We start from the raw sequence: 15,031 nt of genomic DNA on the forward strand, positions 1-15,031 counted from the left end.
ATTTTCAAGATTATTGAATTTATTTAATTGATACTTTTTTAAAAATATGTTCATATAAAAATTATATTTTGATTAATAATTATCAACTCAAATATACAACTAATTTTTTTTGTATCATACTGATAAAAATATAATAAATAAATAGTTGTCAACAAATCTCAGATTATTGTTTTCTAACAACCAAAGTAAAAATAATCATACTTGTAGTTTTTCAAAATTTGTTATTGATTTGTTGAAATTAGTGAAAATGTTAAACATTAAACTCATAGATAAGGAATGAATAAAAATTCTAATAAGCTATCGTATCAGTGTTTCGGTCGTCACACGACATCTAAGAGCCACAAAACTTAATTTAAATGTAATTTAAAGTACAAGTCGAAAAACACGAAACTTATCAGAAATTTCTGAGTCTAGTGCGGAAATTTTCGGCTATTGGAGTTACGTAAAATCGAGAATGAGTGAGATTTTTAATGTGTTGTCGTATTAATTCTTTGGTTGTCACTCGTTATCGGTTTTTTTCCTAAAATATTTGTCTTTTTATGATCTATATATTTCATGTTGAACAATTTCTTGAATTCCAACAAATCAATTCTAGATTTTGCAAAACTAAAATGATGATTATATTTACTTTGGTTGTCCGGAAACAATACACCCGGGACTTAGAGACACATATTTATTTATTATATTTTTATCAATATGATAAAAAAATTAGTTTTATATTTGAATTGATAATTATTTATCAAATATAATTTTCGAATAAATATTTTTTTAAAAAAATTAATCAATAAAATGAATTAAACAATCTTGAAAATAAAAATGTATAACTAATTGAATTTATTAATGATAATTAGACTTAAAACTAATTTAGATTAAGAGTAAAATTTACTTTTTAACTTTATAATGTATAAAATTTTCAATTTATAAATAGTTTATGAATAAGTTAAGTCATTTATAATAATTTATATGTCAATTTATAATAATAATTTACGTATCAAAATTTAACGGTCCAAAGCAAGGAACGATGTTAGGCCAAAATTAACTCAGCAGTAATTACCCATAATTTATGACGCGTGTGATGATTTAGTTAGCCAGTTTGAAAAGTCAACGTATATATTTCTCAGCTACGCTTTATGTGGGCCCCACAAATTAATCAGAATTTACTCTCCAACGGAAACGTGTCGCTCATCTTTCCCATTTGCGTCAAACGTGGTAAATTTTTTTTAAAAAAAAATTTACAATTTTGTTCTCACCAAAAAAATTTTTTAAAAAAATTTACAATTTTGTTCTCACAAAAAAATATTTTTAACCTCTCCAAATAAATTTTAAATTTTTTTATAAATATTATAAGCAATAAAATTTATCCCAGAATAATACTTTTTTTTATGAATTATAAAAAAATATCATTTTTAAAGTTATTAGTTTTTTTTTATTATATAATTTCCAGTTTTTCTTTCCACGCAAAAAATAACTTGGCCACGCACAATGTTTGCCAGGATTACTGTTATTATGTACGAGATTATTCTAGTTTAGATTTTGATTTCATGGTATATTTAGTTTTTATGGACAAAATTATCAATCATAATAATTTTACATTACATTTGATTGTACGAGAGTAGACTTTCTAATCGATTAAATATATTGTTTCGATATTATAGTATGAGAAAAATTTGGTCAAATGACCAATTGTGTATTTTAAACAAAACAAAAACTCACGTAAGACGGTCATAAATATTAATTTTGTGAAACATATTGTTAACCTGACTCGATACATGAAAAAATTTACTGTTATATTAACACTTTTAACTCCAAATATAAACCTAAACGACCGTCACGATTAACATAAATTGTTGAGATTGTCTTCCAATGAAAAGCTATTTTTTAATTTTAAAAAAAAAACACACACACAATGGTGTTTTTTGAGAGTGCCCTTTAGGCTTTAATACACATTCAACTTAAAAAAGTGATACACAATGCACATGACTGAGAGTAATATTGAAATGATTGATTATTTAGAAAGTTTTAGTGCGTCAAGCTGCTGATGTTGTTCCGCTTGATCTGTTGGCTAGATGAACCAAACCATAAAAGAATGAAACTAGACAGATCTTCACAGATAATATTGTATCTGCTGGAGATAGAACCGACGGGAAAAAATGATAAGACTAATATCGAATGAATATGAGACAACACCAACAGATAGACATACATACTAGCAGATAGACGCGCACTGACCTATTAGCATCAAATAAGTGCACTATGTGCTGTCACAAATATAAGAAATTAAATTGTGAATTGATTAATAATTATATATTGTTACCTAATAACAAACGCTTGATGACGTTGTACTATGTTTGAAAATAACAAGAAACTTTCAAACTAAATAATATAAACATCCTTTTGATCTCTTATTATATTTGCCATGATTTCCTATATATCTTACATATATTTAGTAAATATATTTGCTATACATGTGAATAATGCAATAGTTAAAAGAGGTAATTTTGATTTTCCATCATAAATTTAAAATAAAAATTATCCTATATAAATAATTATTCTAATGAATTACAAAATTTCATCGATTTATGAAATTTTTACAAGTTGATAAAAAAAATACTATGGCATCTCTAACTTTCTTAGATATAACATATAGATACACACAAGTGCTTCAAAAGGTGTTTTAAAATATAATAATAAAAGTATTAGATTATAATATAAAACTAATTTTTTTTTCTATAGAAATGATAAAAAAAATTGAAATTATAAAAATGAAGAACATATGGCAAAATCTCCTAAATTATGACGTGGCAGTTGTGGAGTGGATGGTGCACTCGAGACACCCTGCACCGGATGCATCAGAAATTAATACCGAAAGGTGTAAGCAAAAGAATAAGAATTGCTTATTTATTTATTTATTTATTTATTTACTTATTTATTTATTTATTTAGTATTTAGTATTTAGTATAGTATTGATTGCTGAATTAACCATCACTTCTCTTTCTCTGTTTCTCTACCTAAAACCTGTTGCCTTTCAAAATTCTTTCTTCCCATTCTCTGTAATCTCTTCTGTTTCATCTATAGCTGAGAAAGCAAGAAATATATACGCAACATATATATTTTTTGAATAATTTCTGTTGATTTATATTTGTGGGTGAAAGGTGAGGAAGACATGGGGTGTTTCCCTTGCTCTGGAGAATCATCGGTGAACCGGAAAATGGAGAGAAAGAACAAGAATAACATTAACAATGATCGGCGTAGAAAAGCTGATTATTCGCAGCAGCCTCAAGGTACACGTGATCAAATAAATATATGAAATGAGATATCGATCTTTTAATCATATTTTTTAATCGTGGGATTTCAACAAGTTTTATTTTTTAACTTTTCTTCGAGAGCTTCTGGGGTTTTCTACGCGGGTTTTCGGAGAAATCTTTGTTTCATTCCCTTTTTGGTTACGGATCGGTGAAGGGTTTTCTTTGTTCCATTGTCATCTGTGGGGAGTGCAATTTACTTTTTCTTGATTTGCATGTCTACCTGTGTCATTCTATGGCAGCCATTCAATGCCATTGAATTGCATGCGCCTGCCCCTCATCTGCCTTTGGAATGAATTTATGATTTTACGCGTATGGAAGAAGGTTTTTTTTAAAATGGTTTTTATGAATTCATATTTAAGTTCTCTGGCTGGTGGGTAAGGTTTCTACATTTCCTTGTTTGATTGTTTCTTTATTTCGATGTTATGAATTTTTGTTGATTGATCGTTGAAGGGTTTTAGAAAAGGTCGAATTTTGTTGCATTTTTGGGCCAAACCAGAAATATTGCTGATGGGATACGCAATCTATGAGATTAAACCATATATACAACACAATCTCAGGAAAAAGTAAAAATTGAATCTTTTGTTCGGAGGAGAAGTGAAAATCATCTTAATTAAAAAATTACTCTCAAAATCTCGAATTATTTTTCGGGTTGAGGGGCAATCAAGTAATGCAGCCTCCCGATGTGTTTAGATTCATAGGTCGATTATTTAAGATATAAAATTCTTTTGGAGAGTTTGTGTGTTTATTGCATCATCAGTGTCATGAATCATTTTGTTTGTTGTGTGACTTTGTGTTGGAACAGAACAAATGGTGATGCTTTTGTCGTACTATAAGGCATACTTTGGAAAAGATCGATTTAGTATTTGTTCTTGTTTGTTCCCACAATTTTATCCTTTATACTATAAATGATATAATAGCATAGTGGTCGTGTTTATCCACTACAACTTAATGTTGGAATTAACTCTTCAGCTTTATTTGTCATTTTCTTTTCTTTATGTATCTTTTCTTTCTGTAGTTTATGATTGGCCATATTCTAGTAACACTGTTCTTTTTCCTTTTGGTTTATGTTCTTTAGATACGCGCAAAACGAGTCCACATGATAAAATTGTGAAAGAGGATTCAAAGGATGTAAATCATTCTGACATAAAACATACGGTCAAGGAGATGCCTGATGCCAGTAATAGTTCTTGTGACGGAGAGACGAAAGACGTCAAAGCAAGGAAATTTGCATTTTCTGATCTAGTAGCTGCTACGCAGAATTTCAAAGATGAATATTTCCTTGGTGAGGGGGGATTCGGAAAAGTTTATAAAGGTCATTTGCAGGACACTGATGAGGTCAGTTGTGGTATTGATGATGCGTTTATCCAGCTTTCTTATGACATAGTTGATATATTCGTTGTTGGCTTCTTTTTTGTTAGAAGATTTAGTATAAGTTTCAAGTTGCGGAGTTAAAAATAATTGGCGGTATTGTGCAGATTGTAGCGATCAAGCAACTTGATCGAAATGGATGCCAAGGGATTCGGGAATTTGTGGTAGAAGTTCTAACATTAGGTACAGCTGACCACCCAAATCTCGTCAAGTTAACTGGTTACTGTGCTGAAGGAGATCAGAGGCTATTAGTGTACGAGTACATGTCGCGTGGTTCTTTGGAGGACCATTTACATGGTATGTCTCGCCAAGTGCTATGTGTCAATTTCTTACATAGTTGGTGACCAGTATTTCACTTGTGATATTTACTTTCGCAGACCTTCGCCCTCATGTAAAATGGCTAGATTGGAACACTAGAATGAAGATAGCAGCTGGTGCGGCAAAAGGCTTAGAGTATTTGCACGACAAGATGAAACCGCCCATCATATATCGTGATTTGAAGTGTTCCAACATTTTGCTCGGGGATGGATATCATCCCAAACTATCGGATTTTGGATTGGCAAAAGTCGGCCCTTCTGGAGATCAGACACATGTTTCGACCAGAGTGATGGGCACGTATGGATACTGTGCACCTGATTATGCAATGACTGGCCAACTTACATTCAAGTCCGATATTTATAGTTTTGGTGTTTGTCTTCTAGAAATCATTACGGGCAGAATGGCCATCGACAACAGAAAATGTGCTTCAGAGCAAAATCTGATCTCATGGGTGAGTATCTTTGATTTCTACTTCTACGTACTCAAATTCTTGCTGTTCAACAGTAAAGGGAGAACATTTGTTGATTTCTCTGTAGTAATCTTCTTTCAAACGATTAATTATACAGCGCACAACGTCACTAATCAGTATAGCCGGTGTAGTGTTTTTATTCTCTTTAGAATGAATTTTCCCTTTGCCTTAGATCAGATGGTTTCATGACACATGATTTGCCCATTTTCGAGTTTATGCAACTCTTTATGGCTCCTAAAAGAATAGCATAAGGCTAATCCGATCAACTTTCTGATAACAAGGTGGTGATTTCTTGACTTAATAACAAATTGTATCAGAAATCCATTCATATTGGTGGCATACATCAGCTAGGAGAAGTTTTATCATAAGAGCAACATTTCTTCAATTAGAAATCATTTCATGTCCTGTGATGTCTAAATAGTTTGATCCCATGATAGTATGTGAAGGACTACTTCCTGTAGAAGTGAAAATATCTTTTATGGGTACGTTCATTTTTCTTTGCAGGCCAAACCATTATTCAAGGACCGCAAAAAATTCCATCAAATGGCTGATCCAGCACTGGAAGGTCGATATCCCGTGAGAGGCTTATATCAGGCTCTTGCAATCGCCGCGATGTGCGTCCAAGAACAGCCTAATATGCGTCCTCTCATCGCCGATATTGTTATAGCATTGAACTACCTTGCTTCCCAGATATATGATCCCAACATCCATCCTATCCAAACTCCCGGAAAGAGCCCTGCTTCGCGCAGAGTCAAGAGAGAAGAGGAACACAGACACGCCGCTTACTGAGTTAAATGGTTTTCGTTCCTCAAATGTAAATGAAAGTTGAGGTAAAAAGAAAGAAAAATATAAAAACAAAAAGATAAAACCTTTTTGATCTGGAAGAATTTTAAGTATTTGATACTTTTTAGTGCTTCTGGAGAATGCTTGAGATTTGGATCTGGTTTCACATGGGATGTGAGTTTTGTAAGATTTTGATTGATTGCTGCGAGGAGAAAGGGTTGCACGTATTTTATTGGGTAGCTACTTATTCTTTCTTGGCTCCAGTTTTGTACGAAATTGCGCTATTTTTTCTACATTAAACATAAAACTCATGTTTAATCTACATACTTCAAACTTTAAGCAATATTCTTACAATGTTTTTATATCTTATTTACAGTAATTATTATGTTACATTGAATATCTATTTATAAATTTATTAATTGTTAATATCAATTAATATATTATTTTATATTAATTATGGAAAAATTGATGACAGTTTAGAAACTTTTTTTGGGAAATATGAGGATTTGGATTTGTTCTCTTAGATTATCAAGAATATATATTTTAATGAATTAATGAGCATAATTAAAATAATAAATAAGTTATAAAATCATTAAAGACGAGAAAAGAAAAAAAAAGAAAGAAACAATTAGCACTGTCTAAAACTGTGCAATTTCTTATTTCTAGCATGCAGGAGACACTTTAAAGCACATTGATCAATGTTTTGTGAGATCGGTACACTATCACTACACTTTTTAGTTGGCCACGAGTTATTTGACGCAATGTGCATGCAAGGCCCGCCTACCATTTCAGTTCCAAATGATTAATTTTGGACACTCAAACATTTCTTAAGCACAGAAAAATCCTCCGATGTAACCTTGATTTTACAAAATTTCTTGAGGTAACGTCGGATCACGGATGTAATAAATACAACTGAAATGTTTCACTGTGTTACATTTACAGGTAAAGCTAGAAATCTAGCCAATGATGTATATTTGTGGTCTACTTTTATCTTTGAATGAAGCTTGATAGTCTCTGCGGTTACCTTCTTTCTTTCTTTCTTTCTATGAGAGAAACTTCATCGTCTGAACTATAATTCGATAATCTCGCCTTGTCTGCAGTTATCCACCCATAGGTACAAAACCGAGTTCTTTCTTGAAGGCAAAACTCTACAACAATCCCTCCTAGGCGACTGAAACACAGCAAAAAACGTGGTTTATTCAATAAGAAATCGACATAACCGAAGATAAGTTCATGTTAACATTATAAATGTGCCTTTATTAGACATTTCAAGCTTACCCTCTTCCATCTGCCGCTATCTGGCCTTTTCAAGATGACTACAGACTCGAGTTTTTCAGGCGAATCATGTCTCCATCGGCAATAAGGTTGCGTTTCTTTATACCGGGAATAAACCCCGATGATTTGTTTCCTATTCTCGTCATATTTAACGGAGCTCAAGTAGAATAAGAAAGGCTTTTGGCAAGGCTGCCTAGCCACAGGCCTAGTGTTGAATGCATATGCAGTATAGTCGGCCCGTTTATACCAGTTCAGAAACGTCCTCGTGGGTGTTTCTAGCTCTCTAGGAGAGATGACACCCCTGATGATTTGAACTACATAGCCCCATGAAACAGAGATGGACCAGTTCCTTCTCTTGTTATAACAGATGGATTGTTGGATTATGCTGGCCGAATCCTGCTTCACCGATTCGAATAGACGTTTAATGCCCTCAACTCTAGTCAGACCGGGGAATATAGGATCCACCACATCAAGATGGTGAAGTGATACCAGTGGAGTTACAGGGTGTGCTCCAAGAAGGCCTAATAGGTTCCCATACACATCATACTGCATTTCAAGAAAACATACATGCATGGTAATTTTCTATATTTATACAGGAAAAAATTGATAACTTTGGGCTTATTATAGTAGTCAGAGATCTTACTTGATGAAAACCCGCTTCTTTGGTTAGAGGCACCCCCAATTCTGCCATACAAGCTTGAATCCTATCATCACTCCCATACAACCCAGGGTACCGTTGAATACACCGATCTTGCATTTTTTCGATCTCTTTAGCCAAAGGATAGCTAATGGCGAATCCCCCTCCACCATAAGCCATAGCATATGAGAAAAATATATTCTGAATATGGCTTTCTGATGAACTACCAATATAGTAATACTGATTATGATCATATTTCGAAATCACTCTCAATACATTTTCTACCATGAAAACTGTGTCATCATCTCCCATGACAAACCACTTCACATCTTTCATCCCCAACCTTAAAGTCTCCGAAACCACCCTCGAGATCCTCAAGGCCGATCGCTTTCCCTGTCTGTTCGTGTACTGATATTTTGAAGTATCGCCCGAGATTCGAATATCTGGCAACCCTTCCTTTCGATTAATCCTCACCTTCTCATCTAACCAAACGACCCCTCTAGTCTCCCCGGGCCTCCACCATAACTTTATGTACTCTTTCCTCTTTTCCCAGAGATTCGCAGAAGCAGCAATGCAGAAAACAACATCTCTAAGCTGGATTTCATCTCTTTCACATGACGGGGGCGAAACAACATCACTTGAATCTTTTTTAGAAGAGCAATTTTCGGAAGGTGGGGGGTGATTTTCCACAATCTTTTCCAGGCTTTCCTTACCATACACAACGGGAGATGATAAAGAACAAGGGGGACTTCCGTCTTTATTCAAAACGAGCTTTGTGGAGTAAATGGAATAAATTAGAAGCATGGCCAAGACTAACCAGGTTATAGATGTGCGAAGGCTGATGAAGCCAGTGTGCGGGAGGCGATGCGAGGAATGGTTCATTGGGCTGGCGATGGCGAATTTTTTACTTTGAAGATTAATTGAATGAATTACACCATTAGCGTAGAGTTTGAAAGTTGCAGAGGAGAAAGGGTGCTTCGATGGAGAAATGTCCGGATCTTGGAAGACAAGGGAAGAAAATGTTTGTTATAGGAATGAACGAAGAGGAAGGCGGGGTTGGCTCCTGGGCGCCAATTATTTTCTTATGAAATTAATTAATTACTATAATTGTGAATTAATATTTATTGCATATTTGTTTTCCTTTTTCAAGGAAATCAGTTTTTTGTAATATCAAATATTTTTAAATGTTCGTCAGGTCTTAATTAAATTTAGGGATCCTAAAAGAGTTAAAATCATGTCTCAAATATAGGTTGGTGTAAGCACGACTTGGGATATGGGTAGAACCGTGTCTCACAGAGTAAAAATTAAAAATTAAAAATGATTTTAAATAATGAATTGCAATGAATTTCTATAGCAACTTAGGTTAATCATTTTCGTAAATCGAGGACGAATACGAAATAGTTGTTATTGGAGCCCATTGTACAGTCACGCAGACGCATGCCTGAACTCGGGGCGTGACAAGTACGATCATACATCCCTAAGAATGCACATGGCCTTCTTGCGGTCTAATCCATCGATTCACTCTCGCTGGAAATCTAGATGTGATTCTTATAAGTTCAAGATATGACAATCGTACATGTAGTTAACATATTCAAAATATGATTCAGACACATTATATTTTGTCTCGCATACACATAACCATTATCTTCATGTGCTTTTGTTGGTGAGGCATCTCCGATGCCATTTTCTCACCTCCACCAACTCATGCCCGCTCAAGTACAACTGGATAATGAATTAACATAACAACTATTATTTATCTTTCCTCGTTGTAAGAATATTTAATCCATTTTAATATTTTTCTAAACTATTTTAAAATTTCATTTTCCAGTCTAAAAAACTTCAGTTTTCCCACAAATTTTTAGTTAATCAACAAATGTTTGGTTTAGAGAATTGTTTTCATTGATCGGTCATAAGCAAATCCATGCAACAGATTAGAACTTGTGAGTTGTAAGCAAGAAAAGTAAAAGATTCAAACTGAATTGGAAAAAAGTAAAGGTTAAAGAACATATATACCTACACACAAAAGGGATATATACATTCGACGAATAGAACACCAAATAAAAATGCACAAGAGCGAGGCTTGAGCCTATTTTAACTCGCAATCTCCCAGTGCAACACTAATTCTTTCCTGGAAGTGAATGAAACAAGAATTTACTTATTACCTACTTTCATCTTATTCTCTCAACTTTCCCATTCCTTAGTCACCTTGGACCTGAAAGCTCCATGCAATGAGCGTCGTAGTCATCATCCATGGTCATTGTCACACCAAACATTCTCGACCGATCGAGATCAGCATCCTCATTTCCAGTGGCAGACATTGATCGTGACTTCCTATCCTCGCGCGAAAAATTTGTGGCAGTATTGACATAATTATGCGTGGCTGCCCACTTTTCGGCAAGGCCATCACCTTCGAGCATTCGGACAACCTCAGACATTTTGGGACGATGGGCAGGCAAGTTTTCAGTACAAAGTAGAGCCACTTGCAAAATCTCCCCTACCTCAATCCTGTCGTAGTTTATTCCCAATTCTCGGTCCACCAATAACTCGACTTTCTTTTCTCGCTGTATCTGCTTTACCTGCATTCAAACGCCATGTTAAAGACAATTGGAGAACAAGCAGATAGGTATTTATCAATGCCATCACAGCAAATGAACCACACATATTTCATTATGTTTTCTTTGCCCTGGTCCAGCTCATCGTATTTGTGCAATGCTATAACTAGCAGATGTAATGCTGAGGATAGGCATACCCATTCGAGCACAGGTCCTTTCTGGTTCGCCGATTTTCCAAACTCAAGTGCTCTCATTCCGGTAATGAGTTCTAACAGGAGAATTCCGAATCCAAAGACATCAGTTTTCTCGGACGATTGACCAGTTGAAAGGTATTCTGGTGCAATATGACCGACCGTACCACGGACAGCGGTGGTTACATGAGATTCAGCATGATCAAGTAGTTTTGCAAGGCCAAAGTCACCAACAACAGCCTCAAAGAAGTCGTCTAACAGCACATTGGCAGCCTTAACGTCCCTATGGATTATCTTTGGATCACATTGCTCATGCAGATATAGAAGCCCTCTTGCAGCACCAATCGCAATTCTCTTTCTGGTGTTCCAATCTAGAGCCGGCTTCCCTGCGATTATTAAATAAAAGGTCTTGAATTCAAATTTGAATAAATTTCGTAGAATTAAGGAGCCACATTTTCACACTCAAAGTAAAATAAAACACAAGCCTTTTCTTGCGCCATAGCTTGATAATTCAGCAGTTCGTTTATTTTATTCATGCTAGTTACCCAAAATCTAAGTCATTCCCTTCTTTCTAATCTCAGATTTGATATCATACAGAACATTTTGAATAGATCAAAAAGTACATTCGGACCAAAAGAAATTCCAGGATTTGCTACCCTCAAATTTTCATAAAAATCTGTGTCGTGGATTCAGGCATATCAAGTCATAATTGTCCAATAATACCAAACTCCTACTAAGTCAAGAAAATTATCAGGTATGTTCTTGATTTTTGGGTGACTTGGTCATAGAAAATAGTCAAAATAGGCAACTGTCGACCTTACAATAGAATAGCAAAGCACAAAAAGAAAGATTCTTTGTTATCTTGAAACATATCGAATGCAGTTGAAATGGGCCATGTTCCTAACTCACATGGCCTAAAGTTGGAAGTGACTTCAATCCCTACTGATACTGAGGTCCACCACAAGTTCATTCGTGACATGATTTGTGCATTGGTTTCCACCTAATCACGAGTTAGTCGAGGGGGAGCGACATAGTCTATAATTTGACAAAACCAATAATATCTTTTAAATTACTAGAGAAATGCAGGGTAGGCTCCTCCAGTGACTTCTCTGCTTCTATCCTTAGTCTCTAAAATCATTAATCTAAATTGCTAGAAGAACCCATAGCAAAAGATAAAATATAATTAAAAAAACCTAAAGAAAAGGTTACCACCTCTAAGCCTTGCCGCCACACTGCCATTACACATGTAAGGATACACAAGAAGCCTTTCGTTTGGTGCGGCACAGTATCCAACAATGCGAAGCAAATTCCGGTGAACAGCTAGGCTGATCATCTCTAATTCGGTCCTAAACTGTGATTCTCCAGTGGTTCCTGTCAAATCTTTCAGTCGCTTGACCGCCACCAACGTCCCATCAACCAACTTCCCCCTGTAAACGTTTCCAAATCCTCCGGTGCCAAGAATGTTCTTCGAACTGTAATTGTCAGTAGCGAGTTGGAGTTCTTTAAATGTGAAGCATCTAAGGTTTCCAAGACTCGTAAGATCCTCTTCTTGAATGTCTAGTGATAGAATACAATATCGATGAGATATTAGAAACAGGAGTGAATATAACGTATTAGTACACCTGGGGTGAAATCTACTACCTGTAAAGTTTAAATTGGATTGCTCTCTCTTCGTGTTTCTTTGCCAAACAAGAAATCCTAATGCAACGACTAAGATTAATACAAAGCTGAGGCTCATTCCTAGTGCAATTGATAGTTTCCTGGAACTCGATCGGCCTGGATTTATGCAAGGGAAATAAGCTACAGTTGCTAAAAAGAAAACAAAAGTTTCTTGGACGAAAACATGAATGCATAGAGAATTGATAATTTACCAGAAGATGGATCCATGGTAAATGAAAGAGGACTAGCCAAGATTGATCCAGAACATTTTTCATTGGAGTGAATCCCACAGATTAAAGGGTTACCCAATATGCTGCAACATAAATTCGTTACAACAAAAAAACGACAAAACAAAAACAATTCTTTTCCATCCATGATTGAATTACAAAAAATAAAGTCAATATTATCGATAGTACAGAATTGTGCAGAGAATCCATACTTAAATGTTTTGGTATGAAAAGTGGGCACTGGTCCACTGAGATTGTTGTAGGACAAATCCCTGTACATAAATTCAACAAATTCAGAACCTCCCATGATTCACATGTTGAAACAAATACTAAATATAATTCTATCACCTATCAGACAACATGATAAACAACAAAAACAAAATGTACAAGTTCAATAGGATAGAGTGATCATACTCACAAGAAAGTAAGCTGGGGCAGACTGGCTAAAACCAAAGGAAGAACCCCACTCAAGCAATTGTTATTGAACCTCCTATACATTACAAGACAAAATACGGACTATAAGGCACACCATCTAAAGTTTTAGAAAGGGATGTAAGTCAAGGGTTAACTACCAGGGTGAGTAGAGACAATCAACTATCTGTTCAAAAATATTTTTACTTTCATGTATAATTACAAGAACAATTTCTGTATGCAGTCGTGGAAGAGTTTTTCAAGTAAATTTGTGTGTGGTATTTTATTATTTTCCTTTCAAATTTTGTTTCTTCTTTCTAACAAAAAGACCCGGGTTAGTATAAAGGCAGGGGCACAGCGAATGACCTTCAACTCAAAATATCACCATTCTCCCAATCAAAATTTATCTAAAAATTGTTTACTATATGACTCTAAATAGAAAGTCCCAGCAAGAATAATGGGGAAGAATTACACTCACAGATACTGGAGATGATTCAAGGTACCCAAACACTCAGGAACATGACCAGAAAACTTGTTACTAGAAAGATCCAATGTTTGAAGACTGGAAAGATGGCTCAATTCTTCTGGAATATGCCCAGAAATATTGTTATTTTGCAAGAGTCTGCAGATAGAAATATGAAAATTTCAGAACCAAGTCACTCTAAAAGGCTTATTCACGATTAAGAACTACCACATGTGAAAAGTTTCAAGAATTTGCTTACACTTGTTTGAGGTTTGTGAGGTTTGCTATCTTCCCTGACAAAGAACCTGATAAACCTTGGCTAGGAGCTCCCCTGTACAAAATTCATTATCAATTCTAGACAAGAAGACAGTTGCAGGCAAATGTTTCTTTTTGCCTCACACAGTAGTGAATTCAATTCAAAACACACACATAAATATAAATATATATGCGCCACTCAATCAAAATATTTAGAAAGCAAAAATCAAGAATACTCACAAAGCAGTGACAAGATTATCAGAATTACAAGTGATCATAGACCAGCTACAAGGGTCAACAGAATCCTCATCCCAGTTGCTCAGAACTCCATGAGGATCATCCAAACTTTCCCTTATACCAATCAATGCTTCAACTGAAAGCAGAAAAAAATATCCAAAAGAATCAATTTCAACAAGCTGAAAAAGGATTTACATTTGAAGATTCCCTTCATATCATTGCCGTATTGGAGTCTACATACATACCTTCAGGATTCCGAGCTTGAAATGATAATGCGGTAATGAAGAAATAAGCAAGAAAAAAGTGAGAAACGAGACTTTTGCTGGTAACACGAGACATGATGTCAAGAAACCATGAAGCAAGAAACAGCACAGAGAGCTGAGAAATTTTTTTCACTTGACTAAAAAAAAGACCATTTATTTAGTATGTTAGAACACTACTAGCTAATCACTTATGTTTCTTTATGTCTTTCCTTTTTCTCTCTCACTGTCACCAATAAAACTTTATTCAAAGCAACCATCTTTAACTGTATTGAACCCCCTCTTTTTCGAGTATTTTTAGACGCTCTTTTTAATCTTTTGAATGCGGGGGAAAAATACACAGAAGCGATGAGATAAAAGTTTATTCTCTCACACACTGTGTGTGTTGGTGCGTTGTATGGCGATTCTATACTGCTAAGGGTCCCTGGAGGTGTGTCTGGCGCTTCACTGCTTTGTTTCTCCTTTTTCTTCGCCGATTTGCTAAGCTTATTGCTCGACTTGGTACTTTGGCTTATTGGGTTTTTTCATTATCGATGAAAATTGGATATCTCATGGGCTAAGTTTGTATTGCGTTTGGCTTTGTGAAGGTTTAAGAATAATTGATCAAAAAACTATTTGTGT

The 15,031-nt window shown here is 34.9% G+C and overlaps 3 protein-coding genes across 3 annotated transcripts; 1 reads left to right on the forward strand and 2 right to left on the reverse strand.

Moving 5' to 3' along the window:
• The first annotated feature begins 2,986 nt into the window (after nucleotides 1–2,986).
• On the forward strand, nucleotides 2,987–6,588 carry LOC140987285 (probable serine/threonine-protein kinase PBL7). Its single transcript, XM_073455739.1, has 5 exons — nucleotides 2,987–3,281; nucleotides 4,381–4,640; nucleotides 4,781–4,970; nucleotides 5,051–5,442; nucleotides 5,965–6,588. Exons 1-5 carry the CDS (start codon nucleotides 3,164–3,166, stop codon nucleotides 6,247–6,249), a joined length of 1,245 nt encoding a protein of 414 aa, XP_073311840.1. The 5' UTR covers nucleotides 2,987–3,163; the 3' UTR covers nucleotides 6,250–6,588.
• Nucleotides 6,589–7,059: 471 nt separating this feature from the next.
• Nucleotides 7,060–9,159, reverse strand: LOC140987292 (uncharacterized). The gene is made up of 3 exons (XM_073455750.1): nucleotides 8,162–9,159; nucleotides 7,522–8,064; nucleotides 7,060–7,414 (listed from the first exon to the last, which is right to left on the reverse strand). The coding sequence occupies exons 1-3, from the start codon at nucleotides 9,035–9,037 to the stop codon at nucleotides 7,313–7,315; spliced, it is 1,521 nt and encodes a 506-aa protein (XP_073311851.1). The 5' UTR covers nucleotides 9,038–9,159; the 3' UTR covers nucleotides 7,060–7,312.
• Nucleotides 9,160–10,130: 971 nt separating this feature from the next.
• On the reverse strand, nucleotides 10,131–14,768 carry LOC140987275 (probable LRR receptor-like serine/threonine-protein kinase At2g23950). Its single transcript, XM_073455729.1, has 11 exons — nucleotides 14,396–14,768; nucleotides 14,154–14,286; nucleotides 13,918–13,989; nucleotides 13,674–13,817; nucleotides 13,203–13,274; nucleotides 12,997–13,056; nucleotides 12,770–12,870; nucleotides 12,540–12,674; nucleotides 12,111–12,455; nucleotides 10,905–11,284; nucleotides 10,131–10,731 (listed from the first exon to the last, which is right to left on the reverse strand). The coding sequence occupies exons 1-11, from the start codon at nucleotides 14,487–14,489 to the stop codon at nucleotides 10,357–10,359; spliced, it is 1,911 nt and encodes a 636-aa protein (XP_073311830.1). The 5' UTR covers nucleotides 14,490–14,768; the 3' UTR covers nucleotides 10,131–10,356.
• Nucleotides 14,769–15,031: the final 263 nt, after the last annotated feature.

This window comes from Primulina huaijiensis, chromosome 1 (genome assembly GCF_012295235.1).
Source record: "Primulina huaijiensis isolate GDHJ02 chromosome 1, ASM1229523v2, whole genome shotgun sequence".
NCBI classification, from domain to species: domain Eukaryota; kingdom Viridiplantae; phylum Streptophyta; class Magnoliopsida; order Lamiales; family Gesneriaceae; genus Primulina; species Primulina huaijiensis.

Coding starts and splice junctions, on each gene's coding strand:
- LOC140987285 (XM_073455739.1), top strand. CDS start 3,164: ATGGGGTGTTTCCCTTGCTCTGGAGAATCATCGGTGAACCGGAAAATG. Junction 4,641..4,780: donor ATTTGCAGGACACTGATGAG/GTCAGTTGTGGT, acceptor GGTATTGTGCAG/ATTGTAGCGATCAAGCAACT. Junction 4,971..5,050: donor TTTGGAGGACCATTTACATG/GTATGTCTCGCC, acceptor TTACTTTCGCAG/ACCTTCGCCCTCATGTAAAA.
- LOC140987292 (XM_073455750.1), bottom strand. CDS start 9,037: ATGAACCATTCCTCGCATCGCCTCCCGCACACTGGCTTCATCAGCCTT. Junction 8,065..8,161: donor AAGAAGCGGGTTTTCATCAA/GTAAGATCTCTG, acceptor CTTGAAATGCAG/TATGATGTGTATGGGAACCT. Junction 7,415..7,521: donor ATAGCGGCAGATGGAAGAGG/GTAAGCTTGAAA, acceptor GCTGTGTTTCAG/TCGCCTAGGAGGGATTGTTG.
- LOC140987275 (XM_073455729.1), bottom strand. CDS start 14,489: ATGTCTCGTGTTACCAGCAAAAGTCTCGTTTCTCACTTTTTTCTTGCT. Junction 13,275..13,673: donor TTGAATCATCTCCAGTATCT/GTGAGTGTAATT, acceptor TGTAATGTATAG/GAGGTTCAATAACAATTGCT. Junction 10,732..10,904: donor AAGGACCTGTGCTCGAATGG/GTATGCCTATCC, acceptor GTTTGAATGCAG/GTAAAGCAGATACAGCGAGA.